The sequence below is a fragment of the Haemorhous mexicanus genome, chromosome 20, assembly GCF_027477595.1.
Source record: "Haemorhous mexicanus isolate bHaeMex1 chromosome 20, bHaeMex1.pri, whole genome shotgun sequence".
NCBI classification, from domain to species: Eukaryota; Metazoa; Chordata; class Aves; order Passeriformes; family Fringillidae; genus Haemorhous; species Haemorhous mexicanus.
Genome location: NC_082360.1, coordinates 4,947,467 through 4,970,228, shown reverse-complemented (window position 1 = coordinate 4,970,228; position 22,762 = coordinate 4,947,467). Strand labels below are relative to the sequence as shown.

The window sequence follows — 22,762 nt, the reverse complement described above, 5'->3', positions numbered from 1 at the left end:
CTTTGTCTCTTTTGTGATCATTTTCTCACTTCTTAGGCCTCTTCTACTCTGAAAGGACGGACTTTAACGAGGAGCCGCTGTGTAGGCTCATGGCTCCATCGTGTGGTGTAAAACCCCTTTTCTCATTGCCTTTCCTTGCATTTGCAATTTACTGTGGGACTGCAAGAGGCACGGAGGATTTCTTTCTATCTTCTGCAAAACACTTCCTTTATTGACTGAGTCAATGGGTGCAGATTTTAAACCACAGAAATATACTGCTGATTGCAATTATTTAAATTGAATTTGTTTGTCAGACTTACACCAAGTCACAATCTCGGAACTTTTTTTGTCTTTTGTGTGTGTGTGTGTGTGTGTTTTGTTTTGTTTGAGTTTTTTAAGATTGTTTTCCATAATCAAGGAGGTTACAACAATAGCAAGGAATTTTTTCTATTTCAGCGTGGGTCAGCTTTCCCACGTGGCAAATTCAAATTCCTCACAGCAGCTGCGGTCAGGAGGAATCCTCGATAGTGATTGCTATCACCTCGCCTTCAGGCGAGGAAGGGACCATTAATGGCTCTCGGATGGAGGGCAGTTAAGGGCCCAGCCCTTAGTGGGTGATTAATGGTATCTGGCTGGCAAAGCATTGTAAAGCAAAATCTTCAAGGTGAAAATTAACAGGAATATCCCAGCCTGCTGCAGAGAAGGGAAGATCAGATTATGCACAAAAGAGTTAGCAGAGACTGACAAAGTCTATCTTGAATCTTGGCAGGAAGAAGCCCAAGGGCTGCCTGGACCTCATCCTTGTCTCACCAAAATCTGCTGAGAGCTGGGAACTATGGTCAAACAATGCCCTTGGACACAAACAGGTTCTGCAGAACCCCTGACCCAGGTTTCTGTGACCTTTAGGGTCACAGGCAGCTGCTAGGAGTGCCCTCCTGTTGAGAAAAAAAGAAGCAGAGGTGTGTTAAGCCCATGCTGTAGTGGAGCTCCGTGGCCGAGATGAGACAGGCTGTAACCCCGGGTGGCTCCCTGGGTTTGCAGAACCCATCTGGTACCATCGGGGGAGCAGCTCTGCCATGATTTACGTGGGACTCCACTCAGGCACCACTTCTGCCAAATTCCACCCCGGCAGCAGGGAGGGGCATCCTGGGGAGCTTGTACTGGAATTCCAACAGAAACTTGGCATGTGTGGGTAAGAGAGATCTTAATCTCAAAACTCTACAGGGTAAAGACACTGGCCCCTCACAAATGCTGAGTTTCCACTAGTGCTGTCTTTCATCTCTTCAGATTCCTCCAGTCTTTAAAAGATTGAATTACTTCTCTGAAGATTCCTGATGGTGGCTTAACCCCTGCCTGAGGCTGAAGGGGCTGATCACGATTATCTGTCCCTTTTCTCTCAGGGCAGAGCATGTGAAGTCCTGGGGAAGAAGGACAGTCAGGATTTTCTGGTCTTGGTGCAAGCTCTGGAGGGAATCAGCCTCTCAGATGATCAGCTGAGCTCCACCTGGGCTGTCCTGGCTGCCATTCTGCAGCTGGGCAACATCTGCTTTACCTCCTATGAGGTACAGTAACCCCAGCAGCTTGGGAATAGGATGTTAGTGCTGAAAATTGCTGTTGTGCCATGTGGTGGGACCGAGGACATGATTCCTGACTGAGGATGATACCCTTTGAAGACCTTTCTGTCCTTTCAGTGTTGGGCTCTAGCCTGGTCTAGGCAGGGACAGAAGGTGGGAGGCAGCCAAAGATCCCTAGAGCTTGGGTGGCTTTTTAAGGAGCCAAAATGAACCTGGTGCTCTGCCCAGGCTGTGACCAGCTCTGTGCAGCTGACGTGCTGTTGAGAATATTTATACAAGAGGGACCTTGTATCCCATCCATTGTTCCTATCAATAATATATAGTAATATAGACAGTAATATGTGTACAGTAATATATGTGAAAAACACATTCACTCTCCTGTGAAAATTTAAAAAGTTTAATAAATGACAACAAGAGACAAGAACCACAGAGCAAAGGTTATCAAGGCTGGGTGCATCTTGGCACTTAGCCAAGGGCACCCTGTTATCTTCAGAGATACCCTTAAATACCTTTTCCCTTACATCAGCCTGTTGCATATTCATTGACCCTTATACATAGTAAACTTTTTCCCAAACTAGCTTACATATTTTTACATGGCCCTTCCTTGGGTCTGCCAGATTCCTTGGTTGTGATTTTAGCCCATTTTTACCATCAGCTTCAGTTTTGGGCCTTGGCCCACACTGTCTTCAGTGAGTGCTGATAGCTGGAAGATCTGTACAGGTGTCCTCATCCTGTGTGCAGTGGATATTATCCCATCCAAGCAGGCATTTTAGCACAAGCAGCTATTTCACTAAGCTTAATTAACAACAGAAATAAAAATTAGATCTTTATAACAAAGTTACTTTAACACTACACATATAAAATCCATTTTAATATTTGTGAAAAGCCAATATTATATTGCATATCTATGACATATTTAATAAAGAACACTTTGTTATTTAGAAAGACTCCTTTGAACACGCAGCCATCGCCAGTGAGGCTGAGATTCAGATTGTGGCCAGTCTGTTGCGTGTCTCAGCAGAGCTGCTGCAGAGTGCTGTCACTCACCGTGTCACTGTGAGTCCCTTCAGGTGATTTCTCATTCCTCCTGAAGCATGCAATGTCCTGCCCCACTGTCCTAAAGGTAGAAGGCTCAAAATCTGGGGGGTAACAGCAGGAATAAAATGGTTGGGGTGGGCTGAGCCCCTCAGGGCAGCTCTGTAAAGATGGCAGAGCTCACATGTAGGAGGGCTCTTTTCTGACATGGGTGGCTTCAGGTTTATCACTTTGGCCAGTTGACTCACCTCTGGCAGAAAAGTTCTGGGTTTAAAAGTTAAAAAGTTTTTCTTGTAATATCTGGGTAAATTCTCAGCCAAATAGAAAAAAATATCCATTTATTAACTGGGCTGACTTCCTTGTGGATTTAAAAATAAAATTAAAAAGGTGTTTTTGTGAGATAATAGGAGTAAATTCTGTCTTTTTATGTATCCAGGTTACATCTTATGATAGGATCTTCACCCCCCTGTCTGTAGAAGGAGCCATTGATGCCAGGTGACTTCTGCTGATGTCTGGGTGGGTGAGGTGCACCCAGAGGTGCTGTCTTTGCAGTAACTGGTTCTTCTCCCCCCTCCCACTCAGGGACTCCATTGCCAAGGCTCTGTACTCTCTGCTCTTTGAGTGGCTGCTGCTGAGGATCAATGAGTGGTTGGCTCCCTGGGAGTCTGACTGTGCCGTGGGCATTGTGGACATCCATGGCTTTGAGGTTTCTTTCCATGTTCTTTTGCTGTGGCCTGGACAGTGAGGGCATGTGCTCACAAAGGGCTCTTGTTAAAACCTGTGTCCCAAAGAATGCTGGAAACAATGGAATACAGAGGTGGGGCTGTGCATCCAAGAGTAGATCTTTCCTTCTTTGTGCTCCTTCACTGCTTGTCTCACCTCTGGCTGTTCAGCCTAGTCAGTAAGCCAGGCTGAGAGCTTGCAAACCAGACAGAAGATGATTTGAACTGTTGGGGTTCATTCACACTGGCCAGAACCAGCAGCTCAGCTCAGCTGGCCTGTGCAGCATTTAGAGGGAGCCACAGCCTCCTGGGCCTTGGAAGGGATGGATTTTTGTCTTTGCAGGATCTGGGGGTGAACAGCTTAGAGCAGCTCTGCATCAACTTTGCCAATGAGCACCTCCAGTGGTTCTTCAGCCAGACTATCATTGCCCAGGAAGAGGTGAGTGGAGCTCAGTGGAATTCACACCACCTTGAGCCACACACATGGACTGAGCTGAGGCATCCTCAGAGTGTCCCTCAGCAGGGAACAGGAAAGTGAATGATCCTCTGAGGCAATATCCATGGAATCCTAGCCCAAAGAGTTGCCTATTTTATACCTTTAATTAATTCTATGGTAAATCAAGGGAAGGAGATTTTGTCAGCACCTTGCTCCCTTTTCCAGATTTTCTAAGTGAGTTGGTCAGGGTCAGAGCCCAGACCTCAGTGGGCACTTTGAAACCTGTTTGGCTTCTATGAAGCATTTTCTGTGCCACTTTGGTCCTGGGGATGAAAGTGCATTTATCAGACTTGTTGACTTCTACAGTTCACTTTATCACTCAGCTTGGCAGCCTGCTTCTCTCAAATCAGGAAAATCATTAGTGGCTTTAGAAGAAGTTTCATGAGACAAAACCAGACGATTCTGGGCAAGTTCCTAACAGCAGTGGAACACTAACTTCCTGATGAACAACCAAATCCCTCTGTTAATTCTCTCTATTTGTCCTTGTTTGTGTGGCTGGATTTGGCCCGTAACATGCAGGAGGAATACAGCCAGGAGCAGTTAGCTTGGATTCCTATTTCCAAGAGGTGCAGCAAGTTGTGCCTGGATTTCCTTACTGCAAAGCCCCATGGCCTCCTGTGCATCCTGGATGATCAGACATCCCTGACTCAGGTGAGGAGATCCCAGCCTCTCATGGGATCCCTTTCAGAGGATGGTTAAGGTGAGGCTGTTTTCCAGAATGATGGCACAAGTAGTCCATGTTTTTGCCTTCAGTTTAACAGTGACTTTTCAGCTGACTGAGAGTGTTGCAGCATCAGGAAATCTCTTTTACAGGCCACAGACCACACTTTCCTCCAGAAGTGTCATTATCACCATGGAAACAGCCCTTGGTACAGCAAGCCCAAGCTGCCTTTGCCAGAGTTCACTGTGCAGCACTATGCTGGCCCTGTTACCTACCAGGTGAGCTGGCAGAGACTCAGAGCAGCTGGAGAAGTAACCCACCCTGGGGACAAGCTGTGGGTGTCCTGATGGACCAGCTCTGTGAGCAAAGCTCTCCCCTTGTGACTGCACTTCCCTCTAGAGCATCAGTTTATCAGCAGAGAGGAGATTGTTATTAAGAGAGACAACTAAGCTGCCTCTGGGCAGAAGCAAAATAGGAATTGCCCTAAGTGACACAACAGCCTCAGAGCCCTGGAAATGCAGAAAAGCTCTGGCTGCTGGGAAAAAAAAAAAAAAGAAAAAAAAAGGAGAGAGGTGATAGCCTGCAGGGTGATGTGAAGGAGAAAAGAAGCAATCCCTTCTCAAAGCAGAAGTCATTGTCCTCTCTACCCTGGTGGCAGCAGGAAGAACCAGCCTCATTCTCCAGGGCTTTCCCCTTGTTCCAGCTCTCCAGCTGCCTGTCCCCAGTCCCAGTGTGTGTAACAGGGGTGCTTGCCTGTCTGAGTGGGCTGAACGGTGCTTTAAATCAGACTTTGCCTCTGCAGGTCCACAAGTTTCTCAATAAAAACCGTGACCAGCTGCGGCCAGAGGTGCTGGATATCTTCTCCCAGAGCCGCCTCAAGGTACAGAAGTGGGTCAGGAGGAAGATCTCTACTGCAGACACCCAATGATCCACCCATTGTCTTAATGAGTGAAGCAGAAAGCTGCTGAACAGCTGTCAGGAGAACCTGGAGAAGCCACAAGTTTTATTTGACTGAATTTACTTGGGAATTGGGCAAATTGTCTTTGCCCACAATTGATGCACTTTATCTCTAAAACACAGAGACTACCTGAGGATGCAGCTGCATTCCTGCCACTACCAGGGGCAAGGGAAAATGGCCCCCTTAAGTTTCAGGCAGAAGAGATTCTTCTTTCCACATAGTTCAGTGGATTTTGGTAATTTCTTTGATTTTGCAGGTGGTGTCTCAGATTTTCCAGAGGGCTAAAGCTGCCTATGGTCAGCGAAGGGAGCTGGGGGGCAGGGACAGAGGGCTCAGGCCTCAGGCCTCCACACTGGTGTCCAATTTCCAGCAGTCTTTGCAGGACCTCACAGCCAAGCTGAGAGGGTGAGAGATGCTGCTGGCACACAGAAGTGTGAAGTGTTCCAGGGTCAGCACGGAGAGGAGGGTGATCCAAGGTTCTCTTTTCCAGGAGCCATGCCTTCTTCATCCGCTGCATCGCCCCTAATCCCAGGAAGGTAGGGCAGCACCCCCAGCTCCTTATGGAGTCCCTCAATTCCTTCATTCTCCTCCAACAGCTCTCCTTTCGCAGCTGGGATTTAAACTTCTTTGTTTTATTTGAAAACTTGAGACTTTTCTTCCCCATTCTGTGTCCCACCCTTCCCTGTGGCCACATGAGTTAATCCTGTGCTGCACGAGCAGAACCAGGGTCAGCTGGACACCAAAGTATTCCTTGGGCTTTGTGTTCCATGGCCCACAGCCCATGGCAGGATCCAATCCAAGGACAGCACAAGAGAAGGAGACCCTTTCTAAACCCCTTGCCTTCAGTCTCCTTTCTTTAATTTTTTAAAAATTTTTCTTTATTTCTTGTTTTTCATTTTTTCTTCTGCTTTATCTTCTCAGCTGTCAAATGTCTTTGATGTGGAATATGTCAACTGTCAGCTGCGACATTCAGGGATACTGGAGGCCATCCACATCCTAAAGGAGGGGTTCCCAGTCCATCTGCCATTCCAGAGCTTCCTGGCCAGGTACAGGGCTGTCCTGGCTTGGAATCCCCCAGCCCTGGAGGATTTGTTCTCTGAGGGCTCCACGTACAGCCCTGGTTTTTGTCACTCCCACTCCTCTTGTGCCAGGTACGGGCTCCTGGCTGGGAGCAGGCCCAGCAGCTTGGAGCAGAGAGAAGGCTGTGCAGCAGTGCTGGCCCATGTGCTGGGGAACCCCTCGGATCTCTACCAGATTGGGGTGACAAAGGTGATGCCTGCAGAGAATCCCAGCTGGATTGCACAGCCCCACCCACCCCACCCATCCCCCGGCTGGCAAAGCAGGAGAGGAGCTCAGCCTGTGCCCACAGAGGGAGGGCCTTGCACACCTTCCCCTCTCACCTTTGCCTCTTGTCCCAAGTACTAAGGAGGCATTTTTAGCACTTCAGATTAACAGGAGACTCCAGCTCCAGGCTATTGTAGCATGGCCAAGCCCTTTGTATACCCAGCATTCCTGGGCTTCTACTTTTGCTACCTGCTAACCTTCATCACTCCCTGATTCCCTGTCCACCACAAATGCATCCATCTCTGTCTCTTGCACCTGTGCCTCCTGCCCTCCCCAGTCTCCTTAGCAAGAACCCTTAAAGGCTACAAAGGGATAAAGCAGCAGTTTTTATTATTGATCAGCTCTGGGAGGAGCTGCTGCTTCCCTGGTGGGTCAGCAGCTGCTGCCTTTGCCCAGGTGTTTCTGAAGGAGGAAGGCAGGCAGCTGCTGGAGAGGCGATGGCTGCAGAGGCAGAGCTGGGCCGTGCTCACCCTGCAGAGGAAATTCCGCCGCCTCCTTCAGCGCCGGCGCCTCCGTGTCCTCCAGGAGAAAGTCACGCTGATCCAGGCTCACTTCCGAGGCTACCAGGCAAGGTCAGGAGCCAAGGGACAGCCAAGGGACAGCCCTTTGGCCTTGCCAAGGGACAGCCAGGTGGGGATGTCCAGGCCCCTCCTCGTGTTGGCTCCTGGCCTGCTCCGTGTGTGTTTGCATGGCTGATGTGTCCCCCATCAGACAATTCGTTTCTCATCCTCTAGGAAGCGTTTCAGGAGGCTGAAGAAGACTTTGGTGCAATTTAAAACCATGGTTGTAATCTCCAGACCTTTGATTCAGAGGAGGAAGCGCTGCCAGGTAGCAGCAGAGCAAGGTGTACAGGAGGGCTGTCTCTGCCCTAAGCAGAGCGAGACTGGGTGAGGCCAGGGCAGGGGTGGCTTTGGAAGGTTTCCTGGGAGTGAGGTGAGGTGTCCTCGCCCAGTGAGGTGTCCTTCACCCTCTGTATGACACAAATGTGGCCAAACAAAGGAACCAGAGAGGCTGGAGCCTTCTCTCTCTAAATGACACTGGAATGCAGAACTGGCACAGGTATTGCAAACACAGCTGATTCATGGGTCTGGCTGTGTGAGCCAGAGTGGGAATGATGCCTTCAGTTTTAGCTTTTATATTTTTCAGATCCTGTACTGCATAGGGTATAACTCTGAACTCCATGTAGAGTGTTAGTAAGCTCTCTTCACAGTTTGGTCCTTCCAGACCTGAGAACCAAGGACACCATTAGGCCTGAAAAGTAAAAACAGAAGTGAATTGGGGGAAGCAAACTAGGAGAATGTGACTTCATTACCTGAAGCTGTAATTGGACAATTAACTCCTGATATGCAGACAGACCAAACTTATATCTGTCTGAAAAACTCATGACCATCATCCATCTTGGGTGTGGCCTCTGCCAGGCTCCTGCACTGCCCAAGGTGTATCTGTTGAAGGCCTTGAATAAATACCTATTTTATTCTCTAGCTCTGTCTAGCTTCTGTTCTAGGTAGCCTCTCCAGGCATCACTCCAGGCTGCCCTACATGAGACAAGAGCTAGTTCCATCTCTGCTCTTCAGAGCTGCTGTTCTGCTCAAGCTGTAAGGAGTCATTCATCTTGCTTTTTTTGTTGCCCAGTTCAATTACTGATGTTGACTGAATTGCAAGATTCTTTCAGTCCATGATGATCCTCCCCTGATCATTTACACCTGCTTCAGGCTGCTCAAGCCCTTGGCCTCTTGGAAATCAGCTGGAGTGAGAACAGGATGGCAAGTTTTTGAGAAGATGGAAAATAGTGTCCAGGAGAGAGCCATGGTTCTGTCCAATGGCTATAATGTGTTCTGCACAAACTATTAAAATAAAATCAGAAAATTTAAATATTGCACCTGAAGGGTAAGGGCCATTTCCTTATTATTAAAGGGCCATTTCCTTACTATTAAAATAAATCTGGAAAGAGGAAATCAGACCACTCCTCCTTAGAGTAGCAGTAACATCTCATAGCTGTTGGCTTTACAAGGGAAGGACCCAACACAGCTCCTGGCATGGCTGTGGGCATGGTGGGGCAGAGGGTTAAGGACAGTGGTGTTGATACAAACCCACAGAGGTGCCTCTTCTCCTGCCATGTCCAGCACAGCATGAATTTCTGTTCTGTTTCTGGTCCTTCTCACTTGGACAGGATCCAGATTTTCTTTCTCCCAGGTAACCACAACAGTGCAACTCTTCTGAATCTGTTTCAGTTCCTTCAGTGTTTGCTTGATGAGGTCTCTACATGCAGTAGCAGCTGCAAAGGTCTCAAAGTTCACCTGCTGCAAAGTTCTTCCTTTCCCCCACCCCACAGCCCTGCCCTTTGGACTTTAGCTTGTCAATGTCTTTCTCAGCCCAGCCCTCATAAGCTCCCATGTAGTCACAGCTCTGCACCACTGACAGGCAGGAGAGAGGCAGAGAAGGAGCCAGAGACCCTCCTTCCCCATCTCAGGTGAGTGATGAGGCTGGGGAGCAATAGAAGGGATGGGAAAGGGCAGAGTTGTGAGGCAGTTTAGCTTTGGTATCCCTCCCACATTTCTAAAGGATCTCCTCTCCATGGGCAAGTTCATCTGTCCTGTTCAGGCTGTTATCAGGTGCTTTGATGCTGAAGGAGGTGGGTGAATATTTCTGGCAGCTGCTGGGTGCTTTTGTCCTGAGCCACATCAAATGCCCAGCAAGGGAAGGTGTGGTAGGATGCCGGGCAGGTGCTGGAGGCTCTTGCTCTTGGACTGTGTCAGGAAGGGCAGGAGGTGTTCCAGCAAAACTCAGGTCTTTTCCTGGGCAGGCTCTTCTCAATACACTGTGTTGGGGTCCCAGGAAGGCTCCTTAGCTGTTCTGTCATTTTATCTGCTGGAGCAGAACACCATCTCCTGGCCACCCTCAGCATCTGCCCCCAGAATAGCTGGAATTTAATTCATACACATATCTTGCCACCCTCTATCCCCTTTTCATCTCCTAACAGCAGGATTTAGAGGAAAGGAAACAAAGAAGGAGCTCCCTGGCCTGTGGTGACACAGAGAATAGTCCCAGCCAAGGAATGGTGAGTTATCAAATGGTCTGGAAGGGTCTGAGATCAAAAAAATCAGGTTCTCCAGGTGGTCTCCCTCCCTTGTGCCTCCTCAGCCCAGGTTTACTGGGGAACAGCAGAACATCTAGAGAGGGCACACATGTGTCTGGAACCTGGTACAGAATGCAAGTTAGATGGTGTCAAGGGCCTTCTAATAGAGAAATATCTCTTTGTTCAGTGTTTCCCATGCTCTGGGCACGGCCAGGATTGTCAACGAGTCCTGAGCCAGAGCACTGTGTTTGCTCATAGCACTGCCCCTGGTCTTCAGAGGTGGAGGGAAGATTATTTTTGGCAATCATCTTCTGTTGTGGGGGGTGGGAATGAGACACTTCTGCATAAATGTATTCACAGAAGCTGATGAAGAAGAAGGGATGTATTAAAGGCTTCACAATACTTTTAGCCTGTATCAACACTTCTAATTAATGCCATTATTGATGTGTCTTGACTGGACACACATTTGCTGCAGTGTCTGTACCAAGGGATGTGTCTGAATTGATATTATCCACAGTTCTCTATAGATCTGTCAGTAACAACAAGAAAAATTAACCTTGGATGCTCTTGTATCACCTGCCTCCTCGGGTGTGGATCCAGAACTGTGGAATTTCACAGTCCTCCTCCTGAATACACCATTGAAAACCCAGACTTGAAGTCAAGTATCTTATGAGCAAAATCAAACTGATCAAAAATGCTGTGAATCTGTCTTTAAGTGGAGAGAGATGTCAGAATAATGTGCTGGTGACAAGAGGCTTTACTATGCAGATCTTAAAAAAACCCCAAAAATCAAGAAACAAAAAAACCCCAAAACCTCAGGTTTTGTGGCCTTGGCTTGGTTTTATAGTGCCTTAATCTGAGTAGTTCTGTCTGAAATGCCCTGAGCTGACTCTACATGCAGTGATGCTGACACACTGTTGTATTGGCCCATCTGCTTCCTACCCTGCAGCCATGCAAGGTGCAAACCAGTGAAAAATCAAAACTCATTGGCCAAATTCTCATCTGGATTACCCAGACAGAGATCTGAGCTTTCTTAGGAACCTCCAACATATATCAAAGATCAGAACCAGGTCTCATTTTCTGCTGCAGCACTTTTGGATACTGAAAAATCAAAAGAAAACTGTCAGGAAAGGGCAGGAGGAAATGGCCCTTACCTTTCAGGTGCAATCTCTACAGTGCAATATGCCACACTTGATAGGAATGAGGGAAGAGTCAAAGAAAGCCAACTTTCCTGTTCTTCCCCTTGTGGCAGTTGATATTTTATTTAGGAATTGCTCCCTTTCCCTCCTGTGCTGACCCATGGCACGCAGCTGTGTTCATGCAGTAGCTCCCTATCTGCAATGGCTCTGAACATAGTGGAGGCAGAAGTCACTGCTTTGGCTCAGATGCTCCATCCCTGTCCTGGCAGCTTTTCCAAGGCAGTTTCACCCAGTCTCAGCTCGGGGTTTTATGTGGTTTTCTCTCTGCTGGCAGCCAGTGACTGATTTGTTTCTGTCTCCAGGATGTGGGGCTGCTGGAGATCCCTGCAGAGCTCGCAGCCCTCCTGCACTTTGTTGAAGGTGAGAAATCCTCTTCCTTCCCTCCCTTTCCTGCACTGTTTCACTGAGTATTTCCTTGTTTATATCAAAGTATGTCTTTGTTCTCCCTGCTGCCTGTCACTGGGCTGGATTTGATTCATTATCATTGCAGTGTAAATATGATAAAGGCAAATGGTACCATGGATGTTGTTTCCTGACACGGTAGGGAGGGAGGAAAAGCAACTTGGGCCAGGGGGCAGAACACCAACTTGAAAATCAGCGTCTTTGTTAATTTTTCAGCTCTTTTTTTTTGAACTGGGCTGGTAGAACTGATGGCAGGGATGATGCAAAACTCTTTGGTCAAAGTTATGTGATAGCAAACTGCTTAATGAACCCAGGTCTCTGGCAGAGATGAGTATCTGGGGTGGAAAACCTTAAACCCATCTTTTACCTACTCTAAAAACTTTAAGGAAATTGAAGAGGGAGAAAACAACAATTTTGACAATTTCAAAGAAGTATTTTTAGGTTTCATTAAAAATTATTTCCTCAAAGTGAAATTTAAAATGGAAGGAAGTAGAAACAGGGTAACAGCTTGATTGTGGAACAATGTAATAACTTGAGATATAACAATTTATCAGTCCAAGGATATAACAATATAATAACTTAAGGATGTAACAATGTAACAAATTGAGTATGTGTTAATTTTTCAATTTAGGGATGCACCAATTGGTTTTCAAATCACCAAAGTACCACTAAGTGCAATAATTTCACAAGCTGTTGATCTGACCCTGAGCATTAAGTTTTGTGCAGTTGTGTTTCCTCTGTAGCTCTCTGTACAATGTGAATATTTAAGCTGCAAATAGGTTGAGGCAGGATTTGCCTCTGTCTGTCTGTGTGGTGTCAAAGCCAAAGCCAGCTGTGCCTGTGGCCTTCTGTGGGGAGGCAGTAAGGGAGACAATCAGGCAGAAGAGTTTGGTGAAATGGAGCAGACTGTGCTGGATTCCCAAATAGCTCACATTTCATGGCAGAGCCCTCCAGGGACTATCTGCTGGTCTGGTGAGCAATGTAAGCCAGAGGGGCTCTGGGAACAGTGAAACTGCTGGAAATGAAAGCTGATGGGATGTAAATGGGGAGGATTGGAGAGCATCAGGGACACAGCTGGAGAGAGAGGAATGCACAGGAGCTGTGCTGCATTGAGAAATCCCTTCATTTAGCGATGTTTGCTCCTCTCTTATCCATGAGATATCCTTCATTACAAAGACCTCTCATTCCCTTGTGGACTGGGCAGTTGTCAGCAGTATCTCTGTATGGGCTCAGCATTTCCTGCCTGTAAATGCTGCAGAGCAGCCTTGAATCTCCAGGTGTTCCCTGGGGAGAAGAGTCTGAAAGATCAGAGCTGTAAAATCTCCCTCCTGAAGGGAGTCCTTGTGCTCTCAGGGAGGTGAGAGGGTCTGAGGGGGGTCCGAGGCAGCAGGGCTGGGCTGGGTGTCCCTGCAGCCAGGGCTGGTTCAGGGACTCAGCAGGGTGAGGTGCAGGTCAGCCAGGAGCTGCTCTGTGAATTGTTTGTGTCCTGCCACCACACCAGACCTCCTTCCCTTGCAGGTCGACACCAAGCACAGGCCAACCAGATAACTGAGACACAGCCCCCAGAAGTCAAGGTCAAAGATGACCTTTCCCTCCCACCCACCATCAACAGCCATCCCTTCTCCTCCTTCATCAAATCACACTTCCAGGTGGGAAGTCTTTATCTCTCTTCACTGCCTCCCCTGTGGGCAGACACACTGGTTTTAGCAGCACCAGCAGCAAACATTTCTATCTTTATTTTGTTTCATTGTAGAATCCAGATTTCCCTGCCCCTGGTCAGCCTCTGCAGCACCCCTTAACCCACCTGGATGCTGAACACCAGGAGAGTGCACTTGAGATAAACAAACTGGTAAGAGACGTTGTTCTTGACCTTGCTGAGGAACAGGTGGGCACAGACAATGTCTTGATGCCTTTATACAACAAGTTGCTGGTGGTGGATACTGTTCTTACAATACATGGAGGGTTGGAAAAGCAGAATAAATTGCTCCTTCTAGGCCCTGGAGCAGCCTGACTGAGATCACACACAACCCCTTAAGGTTGCTGTGGTTGTGGGGAGGCACAGACCAGCCATAGACTACTGGGATCAAAGTGAATTGCCTGGTGATGGAGCCTCAGAATTTGGCAGGACATATAGGAATAGGACTGCTAAACTTTAATATCCCAATATTCCAGACTCAGTAGCAATGATAAGGGAACCTGTCTTAACCACTTGCTCGTCTGTCAGTCATAAAAAAATTTCATTTAACCCAGATCTTTTCCATGATGTGGTTTATAGCAAACATCTCAATTGCAGCTCAGGCTCACAGATGTGTCAGTACCCAACAGGGAACAGTGAACTGTTGTTTAAAGGCTGGAAAAGGGCAGGGACTTTGTCATCAGGAAAAGTACACCTGTAACCACACCCTCACTCTGTAGTGTTTGTGGGAAGGGGATGGTGCTATTTCATCTCTGTGGATGTGAAACATATATTTCTTTATATTTCTTCTTTAAAATGGTTGAAAATAGAATGAAACTCCAGATACTTTCTAAATAAATCTGGTCATCTTTTGGGGAATTACATGGAATTAAAATAAGCCCATTAAGAAAGTTAATACCTAAAAACAGTCTCTTGTTTTGTCCTTGTGATCCCAATTATAGAAGAGCAAAAGCTTCAATAAAATCTCATGAATAGGATTGTGTTTAAGCAGAACACTATTATTTTTCTAAAGATCAAAGGCAGTTTTTCTCCCTTGCTAATGAAGTAGGAATTTGCTACAAAGAATTCCATGAGAACTAAACAACCACCATCCCCTGCTTTTCTCAGTGAATCTCTGACACACTTGGTACCATTAAGTGCTTTTAGAAGTGTTGTTATGCTTAAATGTTCTTTCCAAAGCAGTCCATTTTAGAAAAAAAAAATTAATTTGTGACATATTGAAGTGTAGAGGATGAAAGAAATCATTCTGTACCTAAGGGTGAGAAATACAAACTAAAGAAGCATTGAAGATGTCGATATGCATAGCCAAGAAACTCAATCATTTCTTCAGTGACTGTGTTGAGACACCACATCCCACAGTATTTGGTATAATATTAACTGTACCAAAGGCTTTAAACACTCAGTGGGCTCAGTAGCAAGTATCCTTTGGTTATTTACTTGTGTGCCTGAGCCCTGCCCAAGGGGAAATATTTTGCCCTAGACCAAATTTTGAGTCATACCTCAGGAGAGACTGAAGTCACCCTGACTTTTAGTCAGGATCCAGTCTGTTGGTTGCCTCCCAAATTACCCACCACTTTGGTGGTGCACAAAAACCTGAGACAGGCCCCAATCTGATTGTTGGCCACAGAGGCTCCTGGTGTCTCCAACTCTTACACCAGAGCTTGGGACAGAGTGTTACAGCTCCAGTTCTCTCTCTCTTGCCCCGGATGCTTCCAGATTTTGCGGTTCATCGGTGACCAGAGTCTCCGTGGCTGGCAGGAGGTCCTGCTGGGCAACTTCATTGCTGCCAGAGGTTTGAGTGACGCTGCTCTGCGCAATGAAATCTTCAGCCAGGTGGTTGCCCAGACCTGGAGGAACGCGGACACAGAGCGCAGCCAGCGAGGCTGGGTCCTGATGGCCACTCTGCTGAGCTGCTTTGGCCCCTCACCAGCACTGGAGAAGCCACTGCTGAAGTAAGAGGAGAAAAGGCCAAGGCAGGCTTACAGAGGGGTTGAGAGGGGTGAGCAGTGCTACATGCAGTTCCTTCTCCTAGGTTTGTGTCAGACTATGGCATGGAGGGCTACAGCGCTGTCTGCCAGCGCAAGATGCTGACGGCAGCTCAGTGCGCAGGGACAGAGCTCGCTCGGGCTTACCCTCCCACCCAGCTGGAGTGGACAGCAAACCAGAGGAGAGGCAGGATGGTGCTGGATGTTCATATCTTTAATGGTAACTCTGTCTTCTGCCCTCCTGCTGTCTTTTAGTCTCTAGGGACTTTTCCAGTGTAGAAATCAGCATTTGGGAAATAATTCCCTCAACTAACTAAAGTGGATAAGAACACTGCTGGTACAACCATGGGGGAAACAAGCATCTGAATTAAGACCCAAAACTTGCAAAGTCTGGGTGGGACCTGCTTCTCAGGCTGAGGGATGAGATTGTCCTCGATTTGGGCCCTGCTCAACAGAGGGCTGTTCAGGCTGTGCATCTCTACAGAGCTGCTATCTATTCCAGCCCATGCAGCAGGATTTTGTTATAGGGACTTTCTGCCCTTCTCAAATATTACCTGAAGATGCCTCTTGAGCAGCCAGCAGCCCTATGAATTGAACACAGAACATCCCTACTCTGGCTCCTTGTGAGTGGAGTGATCCCCAAGCAAACCAGGACACTGCAAGGGTTTTCACCTGTCAGGTTGGAAATGCCAGCCTGTGCCATCAAACAGATATTTTGGATGTGAATGTATCCATGTGGGTCCTTCCATGAGCTTTCAGTTCTCCTGTGGCCCTGCTCAGGAGTGTGTGAGACTTTCCAGCTGGGCTCTGCCTGGGTCCCATGGAATGTGGGTGTTGCTTTGGGTCCTGCCAGGGAGGCTGTGGGTACTGACTTTGCTCTCTGTGCCAGAGGAGAAGTTCTCAGCTGAGGTGGAGTCCTGGATGACTGGGGAGCACTATGCCGCCCGGATCCTGAGTGCAAGGTACTGCAGAGGATGGGAGCAGATCTGGGGGTGTGAGAGAGGCTATCACCAGCTCCAAGGTTCAGCCCGGTTTGGTCTGCAGTCTGGGATTTATATGGTCACGTGTAGAATACTCTACTTCTTGCCCACTCCAGCCTGTGCTCCCTTCTTCACCCTTAACATAACCCTCAACCATAAAGAATGGGCTTCTTTAGGAACAGAGGTTCCTAAAGAACCTCTGGTGTGATCTCTGAGAGCAGCTTCAGAGAAAAAAAGAATTGATAAAAAGGACAAATCTTGAATAATTCCAGGTTTTTTCTAACCCTGGGCACTTAATAGTTGATTCACACCCTAAATCTAAAGGATTTAAGCTAGGATAGACAAGGCAGGAAGGAACTGAATGTAATGTTTTCCTTCCTCTCCCTTTCCCCTCCCTGCCTGGACACCTTTCCTCTCCCAGGGGCTGTGACAAGAACACTCGAGGGTGGTCTATCTCCATGTTCACTGGCAACACGTGGCAGGACCTGCTGGGCTGTGACTTTGTGCTGGACCTCATTGGAGAGATGGAGGACACCAGCAACTTCATTAGCTCCTCCCAGGCCCCCACTGAGTACCCCATCACCCCAGAAAGGGACAGGAGCATCCTGCAGTCCTCTGACCTGGACATGTGAGCCACCTATTCCTCCTGCCCCACCATTTGTGGCCCTGTCACCCATCTTCCAGCACTCTGGTCCTCATCTCATTTTCCTCTTCATCAGGATCCCTCCTGCTCCAGGTATCCAGGCCCCCGCCTTCCCCCCACCCAGCCTGTCTCCAGAATTTATTGGTCTCCATCCAGGTGAGCTTTAGCCCAGGACTGTGGCTGACACTGGGAAGGGGCAGATGGGCCCCAGCCAGGGCATCAGGGCAGAGGGGGAGCCAGGTGATTCTTCTTGTTGTAGAGCTCCATTCTGAGCCATGACTAATAGGGACTGGAGGCAGGGGAAGGTTTCTTACCTGCCTTGTCACCAGACTTCTCCCTGCTCCCAGATCCAAGGTTTAGAGATGACCAGAGGACCCCTGTGGGCCTGGATCACTATGTGGATGATCTCTTCAGCCCTGTGCTGCATCAGCGCTCCAGAGTATCTGTAAGTGCCCTGATGTTCCCTCCTGCCTTCTCTCTGCAGCTCTCCTGTCCCTGTGAGTGCTTCAAGTTTTTCCTGCCTATTCACTGCCCCTGCCCAGCTCAGACATGCCTTTGAATGTCTTTCCCTCTGGGAAGTCTGTCCCTCTGGGCTCAGATAACTGTTTTGGGTTTATTTTGATGCAGGATATGGAGAACAGGGAGAATCTCACCAGACGCATGAAAGGAGGTGGGAAGATTGGCCCCACGCAGAGAGGAATGTTTCCTTCTACAGGTCTGTAAGGCCATGGGGGCACCTGGGAACACCTGGGACTACATCACCTTCAGTGAGCACAAGTCAGGGAGCCCCTTAAATGCTAATTATTGCACGTTCAGCTGGTTTATGCAGAGCACTGAGCTTTAGCACTCCTCACTCCCAGGTGAGACAGATGCCTTGCAGATGTGTTAGGTAAGGGAACTGCTTTGTTGGGCTTATAATTTCTCCTCTGAGCTGGCCTTGGGGTCAAGGCAGCAGGTAGCTTGTTTCTGACCCAGGTCACCTCTTCCCTAGACAAATGTTTGTAAGTCATGCATTCACCTTCTATTCACCCCATGCTTTCACAGAGCAGTTGGTGCCTTTATCAGGGGTGGTTTTAATCTTTCTTATTACTTCCTTACAGGACTTCCCATCATCTGTAGCTATTCCTTGGGTTAGTAAGTCTGAACCCTGAAGAGGTTTTGGTTTGTGTGTTTGGTTTCTTTGCTTTCCTTTATTTCTGTGGAGCTGAGACTCTGGCATTTGCAGCAGGGTGGAGTCAAACACCAATATATTAATGGCACTGACAAATCTGAATCTGCATGGATAGGAACACACCCAGCAGTCTCAGAAAGGTGGGGGATGTCCAGTTCAGTCATTCCTGAGACAGGGACTGCTCCTGGCTATTGGAGAGGCTCTGGGGCAAGACAAGCCCTATTTCAGATCACTGGCCTGAGGCCAGTTTGTCACTTAGTGGCTTCTTAGATGAGTGAGGTGAATGATGATCATCCCAGGGCCATTCTCACTGGTGAGGACATAATGATTCAGTAGATTTGTGCTGAGTGCTGATTCCTCTCAGCTGAGTCTGACCCCCACACCCCTTGCTCTGCTGGCTTCACACTCAGTGGGGTTTGTTTGTGACCCCATATGGGACTTGACTGCTGGGAGCAGAGGAATTCCTTTCTCCCCACAGCTCCTCCCCATGACACAAAATGGCATCCAGGCCAGGGCTCCTTGTTCATCCAGCCTTGCCACCCACTGCAAAGAGACCAGTGTGACAGTCCCAGCCCCAGAGATCTTTGCCCAGTCCTCAAGAGAAGCCCTCTGTAATCATACACAGGCAGGAATTATTTACAAGCTTAATCATGAAGAATGGTGGTGTCCAAAGCTAGGCTGCAGAAACAGAGTCTGGATATTGCTGTTTAAAATCTGGCAGGCCACACATTTTTCTTAGGTTTCCTTTTTCCACCTGAGTTTTGCTGTGTCCTGCTGTGGTTGGTGCATGTGGAGAGCACCAGAAGTGCTCTCTGGGGTTGCTCAGGATATTCTCATTTGGGATTCTCCTAAGCACTGTGCACTTGGTCTTTTGCCTCTAGGCTTGCCTGGAATGACTCAAACACCAGTTTACCAGCCCATGCCCTCCATGATGGGGATGCCAGCAGCCATGCCCATGATGCCAGGGGTTGGTGGGGTTGCACCTATGCCAGGTAATAGCATTGTTTCTCTAACTGCAGAGGGGAGGGGGTGGAAGGGGGCTGTCAGTGAAGACTGTGCAGTTCAGTGTCAGGTGAGGGGCTCAGTGGGGAATGTTCACCTCTAGGATTTTGAAGATGTGTGTGTTGTCTTTCACAGCCATGGTGATGCCCCAGCCCGTGGTTCCAGCTGTAGATCCCAGCCAGCTGGCAGCACAGCAGCAAGCCTTTATCAACCAGCAGGCCATGCTCATGGTGAGTGGAAGGGCCCCAGGAACTGGGGAAGAGCCACACATTGGTGGCTCTGGAGGGGGAGCCCAGCTCTCCTTCCCTTTGGGTCTGCTCTGTGTCACTCTCTGCTCACATGCTGGGGTGAACTAGTAAAAGCATAAAGTGGGCATTATTTAAGGCTGCAAGACTGGGAACCCTCTTTTTGCCCCTTTGTGTCCATGGGGACACTGAGGCACCACCAGTGAGTGAGGAGCAGTGACAGGAGCAGGCCCTGAGGATATTCAGGGTAATTCCCATGGGGTTTTAAGATGGGATTTGCTACAGATGCAGGCCTGCAGTGTTCTGCTTTCTGTGCAAAGCCCTGTGGGTGCAGGGCAGTCCCAGGCTGGCAGCTGAGCCTTTGGGGGGTGTTAGGAGCTCTGCATCCTTGGCCAGGTGGGAGAAGATTCCCTGGGCCTGCCTTGCCCACACACTGGGAAATTGCCATGCACTATGTGGATGTTTGGGGATTGATTAACAGTGAAAATACAGGACAGGCTGTGACTGATGGCTGGGTTTGTGTAGCCTAGATCTCATGGACATTGCAATTTCTTCCCCAGGCCCAGCAGATGACCCTTCAAGCCATGAGCATTTCCCAGCAGCAGCAGCAGCAGGAGCTACAGAAGCAGCAAAAGTCTCTTGAGAACTCCAGGCCAAGAGTCTCAAGCCCAGCACAAGCCTCAGCCCCAGCCACTCTCCCAAAACCCAAGAAGCCTCCTAGCAGCCAGGCTGCTGCAACACCATCAAGGTCTCCAGAGCCACCAGCTAAGGCAAAAGAGCTGGTATGAGAAACAAGCAGTGGTGGATTTGGTTTGAATTTGTGTTTGGTCTTTGCTCTGCATCCATCCCTGTGTGGCCGTGGTTTGGCAGAGAGGAGAGCAGAGATTTATGCTTCCTGATGATACTGAGACCTTTCAAACTCTGCTTGCTGAGTCTCTAAGGATCAAACCTCAGTGGCTTGTGCTCTGTGAAGGTTTGGCTGCAGGTTTGGCCAATTCATTTCCAGTTAAGCTGAATTTTTCCACAGGAGAATTAATTACTCTGAGATCTTGCAAGCTGTGTTGGGTCTCTAACATAATCCCCCTTCTCTGTGCTTGGCTGATGGCTCCTTGTGTTACAAACTGACCTATTGGGACACTCCTGGATGTGGAGACGTTCTAGATCAGAACAGTTTGAGACAAAATCACCCCTGAGCTGAAGGGCACTGCAGAGGTACTGGTGGCTGGTGCTAACTAAACAAGCTGTGCACTGTCTGCAGGATTATGACTACGTGGAAGAGGAGTTCTCCAGCAGTGAGGATGATGATTGTCCTCGGGAAACCTTCCAGCAGAAGAGAGAGTACTTCCAGAAGATGGGTGAGTGTCTGCCACTTTGGGAATTTCACTCGTCATAACACCTTCCTGGCATGCCCAGGTGTTCATGTCTCCCTGTCTGGAATCCAGCTAATCCCGGCAGGAGCTGCTGGTGATGTGTGTACAGGAGTTTGGGGTTCCTGTTCAGCTAGCTACAATTCAGATTGTCAGCAGTTGTGGGGCCAGTTTTCTAGAAATCTCTGGGCATGTGACTGCCACATCCTCCCTCACTCTAGAAAAGAGGTTTTTGCTGACTGATGCAAGAGTGAGAGCTGTGCCATCAGTGCCAGTTTTGGTTGGGTTTGACTAGCTCAAGTCCCCCTTTCTATGCAGGAGAGCAGCGCATCCGAGTGAAGAAAGTCAGACCTAGGAAAACCTGGACTCCTCCAGCAAAACCCCAACTAATAGAGGAGGAGGAAGAGGAGGAGAAAAGAGAGGAGCTGGAGAAGAGGAAAAAGGAGGAGCTGGAGAAGAGGAAAGAAAAGAAGCCTGTCCCTAAACCAGAGCCAGGTAAGATGTTGTGCAGTGGAGACTCAAGCAGGTTGACAAGGAAGAACTTTCCAGGTACATCAGGCCAGGATTTAGGCAGAGGAGGAAAGGATCTGACTCTTTTGGGATCTCCATCTTGACAGGAGAGGAAAGAGGAATATAAGGCCACTGCCAGTCAGCATCAGAGGAAAAGAAAGGGAAGGTCAAGTGAAATAAAGGGATTTCTCCTGTGTCTTTGCTAGTCTGTTGATTAAAACTGTCACCCCAATAGCTCCTGCTTCCCCTCTGCCACCTCCTGAGCCAAAACCAAAAAAGGAGACACCAAAACCAAAGAAGGAGCCACCTGTAGTGAAGCCTTCAGGCCCTGAGAAGCGTCCTGCACCCAGCCACGAGATCGGGAACATCATCAAAATGTACCAGAGCAGACCAGCCCCTGAGCCCCAACCCATCGAGCCCACCAGGTGAGAGTGTGGGATCCCCCCTGTGGGCAGGAGGGACATGGGGGGTCTCTATCTCAGCTCTGCCAGTGGCTCCATTGTGCCCAAACCCCATAATGCTGTTCTGTGTTCCCTTGCAGGAGAGTATCCAAGCCATTTATAAAGAAGAACGACCCCAAAAATGAGGCTTTGGCCAAGCTGGGAATGATGAACCCCTCACCTCAGCGATCAGTGAGTTCTTTGCTCTCTGGTTACTTCAGGAGCTCAGCAGAGAGAGCCTGTCCATCCCACTTCCAGCAGGCTGGGATCTCCCTGGTGCTGCAGTAGCAGCCAGGTGATTTCTGGTTGGGTTGTGAGATAGCTGGGAGCTCACACCATGGTCCTGCCCACCCTAGACAGGTTCCAGTCTGCAAAGTCATCTGAGGTCCTGAAGAAAAGGCTCTGGAGCAGCAAGTCCTATTGTCAGGTGCTAAAGGCTGATCTGGAAGCAAGCAACTCATGTTGTCCACATTTGGCACCAAGGCTTTGGCTTGTTAACATCCTTTTTTCCTTTCCAAACTGGAGGTTTTGATCTCAAATACTTGGTCCTCTGGGTTTGCTTGATCATCTCTTTGTAGATTTTGTGTTGATCTAAAGGCAGTGGTGGGCTGCTCACACAGATCTTGCTCCAGGGGTGGGCTGCTGCCCCAGGATGATTTAGAACAGCAGTGTCAGGACAGAGCCCAGGAATGCAGGGAAAGACTGGCTCAAAGGGTTTTTTTGTCTTGCAGACATCTCCTGTGCCACAGGAGAAGAAAATACCTCCACCTGTCAAGCCCAAGCCAGGCCCAGCTTCCAGCTCTATCAAGGAAAAGCAGCTGCCTCTCCTGTCCATCTTCAAACCAGAGGGTGCCCCCCCAGCTGCCCAGGCCCCTCATACTCCCTCTCTTTCCCCACCAGCACCGGAGGACCAAGGCAGGCAGGAACCCACAGGGAAAGGTGAGTATTGGTTTCACCCATGTGGGATTTGGTAGCAGGGCAGGGAGGGGATGGGGCTGGAATCAGCCCAGGAGAGTCATGGCACAGGTCCTGGCATCAGGCAGTGTGCCAGGGACTGAGCTGTGTGAGACCAGGGAGGTGGTGCAATCTGTGAGCAATCAGAGATGTCACAGTTCCAGCCTGGCCCAGAAACCAGCGTGGCACTTCCCAGCTCTTAACTCTTCCCTTCTGAAAAATGCAGCTAAAAATAGAAAGGTCCTTGGGCTACAGCTTTATCAAGGTCCAGCCCACAATACTTTTATTGTTTGCCTCCAGCATAATTATCAAAGTGGCAATTA

At 48.7% G+C, this 22,762-nt stretch overlaps 1 protein-coding gene across 1 annotated transcript in view; it reads left to right on the top strand.

Annotated features, from left to right (window-relative positions):
- The window catches only part of MYO15B (myosin XVB), a 38,434-nt gene that overhangs the window by 2,472 nt on the left and 13,200 nt on the right, over positions 1–22,762 (top strand). The window contains exons 5-36 of the mRNA XM_059864508.1: positions 1,380–1,541; positions 2,496–2,609; positions 3,025–3,083; positions 3,171–3,294; positions 3,654–3,749; positions 4,326–4,457; positions 4,620–4,745; positions 5,270–5,347; positions 5,682–5,830; positions 5,916–5,961; positions 6,347–6,471; positions 6,577–6,694; positions 7,166–7,341; positions 7,504–7,597; positions 11,347–11,404; positions 12,965–13,095; positions 13,200–13,295; positions 14,859–15,094; positions 15,175–15,347; positions 16,017–16,089; positions 16,529–16,735; positions 16,827–16,906; positions 17,098–17,195; positions 17,378–17,465; positions 18,803–18,913; positions 19,059–19,153; positions 19,729–19,950; positions 20,427–20,523; positions 20,854–21,030; positions 21,281–21,470; positions 21,587–21,677; positions 22,217–22,424. Coding sequence (XP_059720491.1) covers positions 1,380–1,541; positions 2,496–2,609; positions 3,025–3,083; positions 3,171–3,294; positions 3,654–3,749; positions 4,326–4,457; positions 4,620–4,745; positions 5,270–5,347; positions 5,682–5,830; positions 5,916–5,961; positions 6,347–6,471; positions 6,577–6,694; positions 7,166–7,341; positions 7,504–7,597; positions 11,347–11,404; positions 12,965–13,095; positions 13,200–13,295; positions 14,859–15,094; positions 15,175–15,347; positions 16,017–16,089; positions 16,529–16,735; positions 16,827–16,906; positions 17,098–17,195; positions 17,378–17,465; positions 18,803–18,913; positions 19,059–19,153; positions 19,729–19,950; positions 20,427–20,523; positions 20,854–21,030; positions 21,281–21,470; positions 21,587–21,677; positions 22,217–22,424 — 4,030 coding nt within the window. The remainder of the gene's footprint in view (positions 1–1,379; positions 1,542–2,495; positions 2,610–3,024; positions 3,084–3,170; positions 3,295–3,653; positions 3,750–4,325; positions 4,458–4,619; positions 4,746–5,269; positions 5,348–5,681; positions 5,831–5,915; positions 5,962–6,346; positions 6,472–6,576; positions 6,695–7,165; positions 7,342–7,503; positions 7,598–11,346; positions 11,405–12,964; positions 13,096–13,199; positions 13,296–14,858; positions 15,095–15,174; positions 15,348–16,016; positions 16,090–16,528; positions 16,736–16,826; positions 16,907–17,097; positions 17,196–17,377; positions 17,466–18,802; positions 18,914–19,058; positions 19,154–19,728; positions 19,951–20,426; positions 20,524–20,853; positions 21,031–21,280; positions 21,471–21,586; positions 21,678–22,216; positions 22,425–22,762) is intronic.